Source organism: Cupressus sempervirens, chromosome 10 (genome assembly GCF_028749045.1).
Source record: "Cupressus sempervirens isolate cs-2001-9-10 chromosome 10, ASM2874904v1, whole genome shotgun sequence".
Classification (NCBI taxonomy): Eukaryota; Viridiplantae; Streptophyta; class Pinopsida; order Cupressales; family Cupressaceae; genus Cupressus; species Cupressus sempervirens.
Window position 1 is genome coordinate 960,594,042 of NC_143127.1, and position 10,093 is coordinate 960,604,134.

Sequence of the window (10,093 nt, forward strand, 5' to 3'; positions counted from 1 at the left end):
CGTGTAGATCCCGACTAGCAGGTGACTACGACTCCCTTCCTTAACCACATCAGAAACACCATAGATAAATTAAAAAAACACGCACACCATACACATGCAGTATGGGGTAAGTATCCATAAGAAGGCACATGTGATAATAAACCATCAATATCTGAAAACATTGTATAATCATCATACATGCATGAAATATAGAGTACCAAGTAATCTCATCATATAATAAACTGAGTGTAAAACAAAATCTGATAATCTCTAAAATAATAATACTAATCATCAAACATAAATTGGCCTAAAAGAGTTTGCCAAGATAACTGAAAATACGACTTAGGGGCAGGCACTACAATAGCTCAACAACTATAAATAACAAGAATAAAGTTTAGAATTATTTGGTGTGTGTGTGTGTGTGTGTGTGTGTGTGTGTGTGTGTTTACATAATTAGAAAGAATGTATAATTCTTTCAAATTTCTAGATTTGATTGTGTATAGTTTTTTTACATCAATGTTTCAGATCATGCTACATGATCTATCATCAGGATGCTAGAGAGAAAAACATAAGATGATGGATCATGTAGTATGATTCAAAATGTTGATGTAAAAAAACTATACACAATCAAAGCTTGAAATTTGAAAGCATTAACATGGATTTTGGAAATCTAATAGATCTCACAGAATGTATAATTGTTTCCAACTTGTGACAAAATGAACATTTGGCAGAGTGAGTATAGAGAAAGTGGATTAAGAAGTATTTTGCAACAACTTGAAAGCATATTTTCCATATAAGAAAATTGCACTTTAGCTTCAATTTCGATATCCAAACAAGAAGGTTCAAGTTGAACCATTCAAACCAAAACCAATTCACCCATCATTCCAAATATAAGCTTTATTTTTGAATTGGAGGAAGAAACTTATGATAGTTTAGTAAAAACACTTGCAATCTTTGAAGAGGTTGAATGAAATGAGAGTAACAAACTTCATGGCATTCACCTCTGAGTTGCAAGCTACTTTTGGAATGATGAAAAGGAACTTCTAGAATGTCCTTTTCGATGTTACAATACAAAATGAGAGTCAAGAGGAAAAACCGAGTGTGTCATAAAACTAAAACACTGGGGTCAACCGAAGAAACAAATAAAAAATGTTGAGCTTGGGCAACATAATAGTTCCTAAATACGTTCCTATCCAACCATGTGCCATGAAATTATGGTCGATGGGTGGACCCTTCCCTTGCTATACGCCGTGCTAGGCATCGTGAAATCGGAAATAAACGATGAAGCCTCCTTTTATTGTTGATGGTTAAAACAGAAAATACATAAATATTCCACCTAATCATTATGGTTTCTCGTTCGAACCCACGAGTGAAGTGAAATCACAATAATAATACGAGAATAGAAAATTTCGCAATTCGTGTGTAAAGGAAAGATTTTGTTCCCAATACTTTTAATGTTCATTTATTGTTATTATTTAAATAAAAGTGCGAAAAGGGCGTGCAATTATTTGGACATTTTAAACGGTTTGAAAAGATAAAAAGGCACTGTAATTGCGCTCGACTGAATAAAAAATAAATGATCATGCCCCCATACAGTCATTTTAAATAGTGCTTTGTTTTCGACAGAAATCAGACGATCATTTCAAACAGTTTTGAAAGGACATTGCGTGGTTCTTACTGTTAAATAAAATGACAGGGCCAAATTTAAACAGGAAAAAGATACAAATTGCATTTGACGGCAGGAAGCGTAAATGCAATCATGTGGTCGTCAAACTTGACTGTGGAAGGCTAAACATATCTGATCGTGCCGATCTTCTTATAAACCATTTATAGGAGAAAGTAAATTTTCATGTCGCCGTACAATTTCTGTACGTTCTTGAAACCCTGATTAAAAACCCTAATTTGTACAAGAATCTTTCAAACGGTATTGACTGCAATCCGAAAAGCCTATTCTGATGGCGCGTTGTTAAAATCAAAGCCTGACGATTAGGCACAAGCAATTGGTAGAATGTGTTAAACAAAAAATATTGACTGATAAATCGCCTTGTTATTGCTAAGATCAAGATCATTAATCTCTTTGTGGATGCGTGCTGGGAATTACTTGTTTTAACATTTTGACGACCGTAATGTCGGATCTTCTGCTTTTTGTTAGCCTTAACTTGGTAAACAGGGCAAACCAATTATAGAAAATTTGGCCTGAATCTTCTACTCCTGAAGTCTGTGCACCTTCTAGATTTTACTGCTAAATACAAGGCTGAAAATATTTGAAGTAGGCACCGCCATGTAGGCATCACCCATGGTGATGTTTGGGGGCAGCCTGATGACATAGCCTTGACTGGTTAAGTTATTTCCCAACTTAACCCTAGTAGATAAGAAATCACTTCTTAAATATTAAAATAAAAAGGTTAAGGCAACCACCTGCATCTTTCAAAAAAGACCTAGTTTTCCTTGAGCTATTTTTGGATTCCATTCTGTTGAGTTTTTTTGCACCAAGAGATGAGGGAGGCTAGGTCTGCATTTGGTATGTCATGATTAGGAGGGTCCTCTAGTATGTCATGCTTTGAATCATAGAGTTCCATAATGATTAAGACCCTGTTTTGTTGATGCTTCGACCATCTCTTAAAGAATTTTGGCTCTGGTTCACTTTGGATGAAATTGTATCCTTCAAAAGTGTTTAGTATTCCTTGTGCTGTTTTTGGATTCTATAGTGTGAATCTCTTTTTTTCACCAAAAGATGAGTGAGGCGAGGCCTACATTTAGTATGCCATGTCTAGAAGGGTCCATTAGTCTGTCATGCTCTGGATCATAGAATTCCATATGATTAAAACACTGTTTTTTTGCTGCTTCGACCATCCCTTGAATTTTTGGCCCTAGTTCACAATTGGATGAAAACAAATCCTTCTAATTGATATATTCAAACCACGGTAAGAGTTATTTTAAGTTCTGCATTATGGTTTATTCGGTATTTCTTATTAGAGTCAAGGTCTTAAGTTGATTACTGCCTCGATGAGAACTAATACTGCAAAATACAAGATGCCGAATTGTATCGGAATTATTACGGAGCTTGCAAAAAGGGTATAAGTTTTAGTGGTAGTATAGCTGGTACATGCTTAAGCAAAAATGTGAGCAAAAGGTAAGTGCAGACATTTATGCCTCTGATGGACATTCAGTTGCAAATTGGATGGACCTTTATTAAAACCTTCCAACTTAACAGTTCCACAAAACCATCAAAAGCTTCCCTTGCCATACACTCATCACAGTATTTTTCACAATCCATTCTAAGACACCAAAATAGCAACAACAAATTGTGGAATAGTTCTTAAAGAGAGCTTTTACATTTCCTTTTTGAAAATTGAATACATTCCGAGACAAAATTAGGCAAATCACCACTGCTATAGCAATTGGGAATGCCATTCTTTTTTCTTTTAACAATTTACCATTTCTGAATACAAAGTGGTGAGGACATCACCAAGACTTGCCAGGTTGATGGAATTGAGGCATTCCTCAATTGCAAAACCAAGCAGATTAATCAGAAACTTTGATTTGAAATACAAAATGATGATGTATTACACAGATATTGGTATCATTATATAACTTTAAAACCACCCTTTAATAGGGGGCTCTCTATGCACACTGTCCATTCTGATATCCATGGTTGCATGTAGCAGATTCAGAATGGCCATCTATACTTTAGACAGCCGACCCCCTTTTCGCATATGCTGCTTCCACCGACTGAGGCATAGCAAAAATTCCATCACCTACAAAGCATTGCATATAAAATCATCATTGATGACAATTTCTGAACACAGGACAGGAATACTAATATCTACCATAGGAGTTTTCAAAAAACTCTATCATTCAAAAGAGATTCAAAGAGATGGTACTTCCACATCAAGTTAATGAAAACACACACAAACATACAAAACAAACCCTATCTCCATTTCACGGTGTATAGTGTAATACCTCAGATGGTTTCTTAAGAGAATAGTTTGCGCTTGTTTCTCTGGGGGAATCAGAGACGAGAATCCCAAAACCTTGACCTCTGTCTCTCAGTACCTATCAAATTGAAGATTGTTTTCAGTGCTGCTACTAAAATGCCTCAAAATACATGAAAAGGAGCTTTGCACATCTATGATCGACATAGAAACTGTGCTACTAAAAACTATCAGGTTATCAAAATCACATGTTTAGCCATATGTTTCAAGCTTTTATTCCACTGGCACAAAATTGAAATTTCATCTGCAAGAAAGCCATACCTTAAAAGCATCTTCATCTGTACGATCATCTCCTATATACAAAGGTAGTACATCATTACAATTTGCTAATCCTGCAAAGAATCAACAACATGAGATGAGAGAGGTCCTTGTACAAGAGAAGCAACTGACGAGTTTGCTAAAGATCATTTAGGTTAATAAAGTTTCAAAAATCTATTCAATGTAACAAGAAGCTAATAGCCCCCAAGAACTACTAATCAATTTCAAAAGAACTCACCAAGTGATTCTAGTATAAATTCAAGGGCATTTCCCTTGTCCCACTTGATTGGTGGGCGGATCTCTATAACCTGCATGACAGCAACACTCAGTATGACTGGTGGGAATTTTGTCACAATTCTAATATTTCAATATAAAGCACAAGATTGCTTCTAAAAGCCTTACCATTTTTCCTTGAGTAAAGCGAATTCCATGGCTCTCATACTCTTTCAGTACACTACATATTTGGTCTTCAAGTGTACTCCAACTCTGCTTCAAAACAATTTGCAAAGCATAAGCATAAGCGTTCTTGTGGTTCTCACTTAAGATAGTCCACATGCAGCGTGGATTTCCTTTCGTTATAAACAATCTTATTCTTGTTAATTATAATTACAAAGTATATACGGAAAGCAAGGTCATTTGTCCAAACTTACCTTCTGATCAACATTACGATAATGGACAGAAACACAGAATTTGTTGTTTTCAACCTTGGCTCCATCAATTTCTTTAGTCTTCTCCACCAATGATGCAAAGATCTACATGAGCAGAACACCAGTTAGATACCAACACGATGAAATCCTAAAAGTATATAGACAATGCTGAAAGGCAGTCTGATTCAATAGAAAGCATTAACACCAACTAATTTACATGGGACTCGAGACAGTTCTTAAAAACTCAAAAATTCCATCTATGTGCTTTTTAAACAATATGCATCTAAATTATAGTGACCATTTAAAGCATCTGTTACTTGTATTACAATATACAGACCCATGAAAACTTATAATTTTGTGCACAATGTTTGCAGAGAAAGGGATCTCTATTTCCCGAATTTGGTTCAGGCTATAAGCTACAGATAAACATCTTAAGTGCAAGATAACTTGGTTCAGGGAAGTTGGTAAATGGGATCTTTAAGTGCAAGATAAATCTTGGCAGCGAGACTAAAAATTTGACATGTGAAAAGGAATTCATTTCATTCCACCTCCCTGCAGATGATATAGAGCAGTTTCTATAAAACAAAAAACGAATGAAGTCGACTCATACCTTGTCCATCATTGGTAAATATTCACTCGCAGGCTGGTACAGGATACTATTGTTGCTCTGTCAGAAAACAGAAAAAGAAACACGATGAATAACGACTTCTTAAAAGCATTTTAGCTTGATGTTACTAATTACAGAATCTATTGGCTAAGCCATTGGCAAACAATTAAGCTCCAGCATCTGGTATCATAGGTCCATTAGTTCACTATAAATGTCATAGTTTAGTTACCTCTCCATGCTTAAGGGAAACCATTTCACTCCATAAAATGGAAAAGTTCATGCCAATCTAATGCATTAAATAGACAGCTGTGCCCACTTCTATTAACAGCTAATATAAATGCAAGTCTATTCAATCCACTCTCACATACTGAAATTCGTATTTTAGACTCAGGAAAGATATATCTTCATAAAAACCAAATGCCTTATGTTGCACTCACCATTTTGTCACTTGCCTTGCTATAGGCTTTGGAGCCTTTTGAGGTTGGTTCTGGCCCCTTAATGTCCATTCCATGACTACCAGCATAGTATAGTTCTTCCAACTTGACAAATTTGACTACCTGGGAAAAATATTTAAACACAAACAGAATACTGTTAGGAAACCATTGCAATTACATTTGAACATTGCCAAAAGTTCTTCTGCAATCTGTCTCCTCAATAAGTTTGTGCCATTTGGACTGCTTGCACACAATCTTTCATAACAGAGGGAAAGGCAACTCTCTAGATCTAACTAAATAAGGCACTCAAGAACAAGACAAAACAGCACAAGCATGAAAAAATAATCAATCCTCACATTTTCCAGGCACCTTCCACTGATTATAGCAGTTGGAAAAAGTTTTGCCACACTTCTAACTGCATCACGCATCTAAACATGACAACAAATATAATATCAGAAGAGAGAAGCTGAAAAAGGACCCTGTTTAGCAGCATCAAGCTAGAATATATGATCCATTAATGAAACCAAAGAAACATATCATTAATACCTGGCTAGTCATGAAAGCCTTATCAGGATCATCAACAATAGGTGACAGAGTGCCATCATAGTCTAGAAACACTACAATTTGTTTCCCTTTTGATTTGGACATCATCGCATTGAAGCTGGTAAGTGCTGAAGGATGATGCACCTGTATTTATTTGATCAGATGCAAAGACAGGAAAAACAAGTCAAGATCATAGTGAACATTTGACAGAGATGCAAGGCTTCTAGAAAAATTCAAATAAAAAATACTTTTGCAATGGAACTATGAACTTACAGTCCACTCACGATAGGCACGTCTATCCTTACTAATTTGAGGAACCCTGAAAATTACATTGATTTGTTGTACTTGTGAATAGTCGATAGATGCTGAACTTGGAGTGTAAGCTGACGATGCTGAACTTGGTGTATAAGATGATGTTGAGCATGGAAAAATTGCAGAATTGGAGACTGCAACAGGGGGATCAGTAAGAACGGGATTGCACTCTGATCCAAATGCCATTACACCGAAAATGGCTGTAAAATGGGCTCTACTAGAAACTCGGAAGTTATCCTATATATCGCTTGTAAGCCAAACACTTGTTGTAGATCTCAAACGGGTGAACTTCACCTAAAATTTTCACCGACCAGTTTGTCAACCAACCCTCTTGTCTATAAAAAACCACTTCTTCAAAGTCTTCTTTAATTTGCTGTTATCAATGCAACCCATCAAGTTTTGGACTCCTGGTAACAAAACACAAAGCCAGTTAGAATCAAACTACCACAGGAAGACAATAAGTAGCAATTTGACAGAGTTATTATCATGTAGGAGATAACAGCATCAGAGACAGGAAAAATCCATACAAATAACTTCAAAATGGATACCAATGGCCGCGTAAATAATCGACCATTAAGGGACCCTGAATCAATTTAGACATGGAACCTGGACATGATAGAATGTACAAAAATGGTGAATCTATGAAGTTTATACCTGCACATTTCTAAGAGCGTGCCACAAACAGGATGCAACTGAAGGACTTAGATGTCAGCTATAGCTTTACTTCAGGCTGACTCCTATAGAAGCACAAGCACACAAAAAGATAAATAAAAAGTTCAAGGTAATATTTCCAGGTAAAGAGCACCTCAAAACAACAATGCCAAATTTAATGGACATTATGCATAGTTTTATTGATAGAATGCTATGAATTCAAGGCCCAATCGTCACAAAGGGCTGCGCAATACCACCTACAGAGCATGCCAACAACAAATCATAATGAAAAACATGATTTCCACCAAGATGGCTAATGTCATCTAAGAGGTAGAATGAAGAAAACGGAGCCCTTTTCTCTAACCATGCCCGGGGCTCAAGGCACTCAAAAGATTGAATGATAACCAACATGATTTTCACCACAGACACAAAAATGTATTCATTAAAAGCACCCTGTAAGAAGAATTCGTTTCAAAAATCCGATTGATTCCCAAATAGATTACCATCGGTCAAATTCATAATTGATTCCCACATAAATTCCTCACAAGTCCCTGCACATCACAGCCAGTTCTTTGGGAGATATCCAATCATTCAGGCCCTGCAATGGAGAGAAAGCTAAGCAGTTCTTTTCATTATTACTTAAATTTCCCATGGCAGGTTGAGGGTGGAGTGCTTCAAAAGCATCTTCCCACAAGACGCCCATATCTTCCAAATACCCAACCCATGCCCTAATACGCATGCCCTAATTATATTGCAGAGCATGATACTAAAACAGGCCTAATGATGAAATATGCAGATAATCAAACGGTGACGAACATTACAAATAAACCCTACCCAGATTAATCAAATTTTCAGATTGCGAATTACATTGGTTCCGTCTTCACGACTCTGAGAAAGTCTTTAATGAGTCACAAGGCCTGCAAAAAAAAGGGGAGAAAAAAAAGAGATGCCAGATCTGCATGCATTGAATTCATATCAATACATCTGCGTAGATCTAATCAGCGCTGACCTGAATACAATATTGCGATGCAAGAACCAATATTGAATACCAATCACATTGGAAGCAAAGAGATCCAAAGAAGGGCACAAGAAAATCATCCAATCAAGCACACAAGAAAGATGAAATATAATGCCAGCCCCGCTTCTCGTAACACAAGATATTGCATAATTGCAGCCCTTATGAATCCTATATAACCTCTTCAGGATGAATTCACAGAGCTCGGAAAACAACAAAGAATGAATGAATGAATGAAGAGAAGGAAGAGGAAGAGGAAGAGGAAGAGAAAGGCTACTACCTTGCGAAAGACTCATGCCAGAGGGCATTCGAGGCGGGGCGAAATGATCTCTCGTTGGCGCCAAGGCAGCACAGAAAGCGGAAGCAAACGAAAGGAGGGAAAGAAGGAGAGAAGGGAGAGGATAGCTCGAGGCCAATACCCCGTATATATACATTTTTCAACCCGCTGATTGGGTCCTATTTTTAGACTAACTAGAACAAGAACAAGAACAAGGAGAGAAGAGGAAGGGAGAAAGAAAGAGCACAACGATTGCAAGGAAAACGTTGGAGACACAACAACCTTCAACAAAAACAAATTTTACTATATTTCATTTATTCACACGCGGAAATAACACAAATGTCACGTATATGCGGGCGCCCTTCCCTCCTCTGGAACCGCTGGCGAGCGGTCACATGAGAGGACGCTAAAATCGCTACTCTGACTCATATCCCCGTTAAAACCGTGGCGTTACAAATTTAATTGCGGAGTTGGAGGAAAGTCAATCTTTTCCCACGCCAACACATCTAACCTTCTATTTCTTTATTAAATGCACCCCGGATTTTCCCAAATCCCACGTAAATTCAATCAAATTTCTCCCCAAATAAATCAAAACGAAACACCCTGTCGCGACAGGGATTTCGGAAACAGGTAACGCCCAAAACAAAACCAGAAAAAGAAGAAAAATTAGAAAAACTAGCCGCCATGACTGTCGGGACAAAAGGAATTAGGAGCGGATGAATACAAGGCACATTCATATTAGATGCCAGCCTTTTGCTTACCAGTTATTTTCTGTCATTCGATTGGCCGCTTACGTGGGTTTTATCTTTTGTTGGGTCAATTACGAAGCAGATTAACCAATGGTCAAATCCAACGCCTCAACCACCAATCTTCTTCTTATGAATCTCAGCAAAACACTCACACCAGTAAATGTTGGGAAGGAGCTGTTGATAATATATATATAAGTAACTATGGCCAAGATGAAATTTTGAAATGTGTAATATATGTTCGAGATGATAACAACAGCAACGAGGATATTATTGATATATTGCGGGGACAATGGGAGGAAAGCACTATGGATGAGTGAATGAATGCAGAGATGAACTCAAAAGACTGGAGAAGCTTGGTATGAGCAAATCATATGCATGCTTCTCCTTGAGTTGGGACTTGGGATATATATGTAATTGGACGGATGAGATTTTGTGTGGGCGATGGAGTGAATTTATAGCGGAGGAAGCCATGGAAATGGCGGCGGGGCCACTCAGTTGCAGTGCATTGTGTGGTGGGCCATGACTATTTTTTTTATTTTTAACCTCCCTTCTTTGCCAGCGTGGCAGCCCAGTCCAGTCACCCTCGGCCAGCCTGGAATCCTTTCCCGCCGCCGGCGCGGCTCTGG

At 37.5% G+C, this 10,093-nt stretch overlaps 1 protein-coding gene across 6 annotated transcripts; it reads right to left on the bottom strand.

The window, feature by feature from the left end:
* Positions 1–3,284: 3,284 nt before the first annotated feature.
* On the bottom strand, positions 3,285–9,891 carry LOC149537166 (putative trehalose-phosphate phosphatase H). Of its 6 annotated transcripts, XM_089807290.1 has the most exons (14): positions 8,261–8,288; positions 7,930–8,041; positions 7,430–7,512; positions 6,737–7,182; positions 6,467–6,607; positions 6,277–6,348; positions 5,924–6,043; positions 5,490–5,546; positions 4,883–4,984; positions 4,635–4,718; positions 4,471–4,540; positions 4,236–4,306; positions 3,943–4,035; positions 3,285–3,737 (listed from the first exon to the last, which is right to left on the bottom strand). In XM_089807290.1, exons 4-14 carry the CDS (start codon positions 6,959–6,961, stop codon positions 3,663–3,665), a joined length of 1,110 nt encoding a protein of 369 aa, XP_089663416.1. In that variant the 5' UTR covers positions 6,962–7,182; positions 7,430–7,512; positions 7,930–8,041; positions 8,261–8,288; the 3' UTR covers positions 3,285–3,662. The 6 variants fall into 6 exon arrangements, with proteins under 6 accessions (XP_089663416.1, XP_089663414.1, XP_089663415.1 ...); XM_089807288.1 differs by lacking the exons at positions 7,930–8,041; positions 8,261–8,288 and adding an exon at positions 9,480–9,891; XM_089807289.1 differs by having other exon boundaries at positions 7,930–9,220.
* Between the last annotated feature and the right edge of the window lie 202 nt (positions 9,892–10,093).

Excerpts from the sequence above, each read along its gene's own strand:
- LOC149537166 (XM_089807292.1), bottom strand. The coding sequence starts at position 6,961 with ATGGCATTTGGATCAGAGTGCAATCCCGTTCTTACTGATCCCCCTGTT. Across the intron at positions 5,547-5,923 it reads GCAAGGCAAGTGACAAAATG|AGCAACAATAGTATCCTGTA; the intron begins GTGAGTGCAACA and ends GTTTTCTGACAG. Across the intron at positions 4,985-5,489 it reads ATTTACCAATGATGGACAAG|ATCTTTGCATCATTGGTGGA; the intron begins GTATGAGTCGAC and ends CTGCTCATGTAG.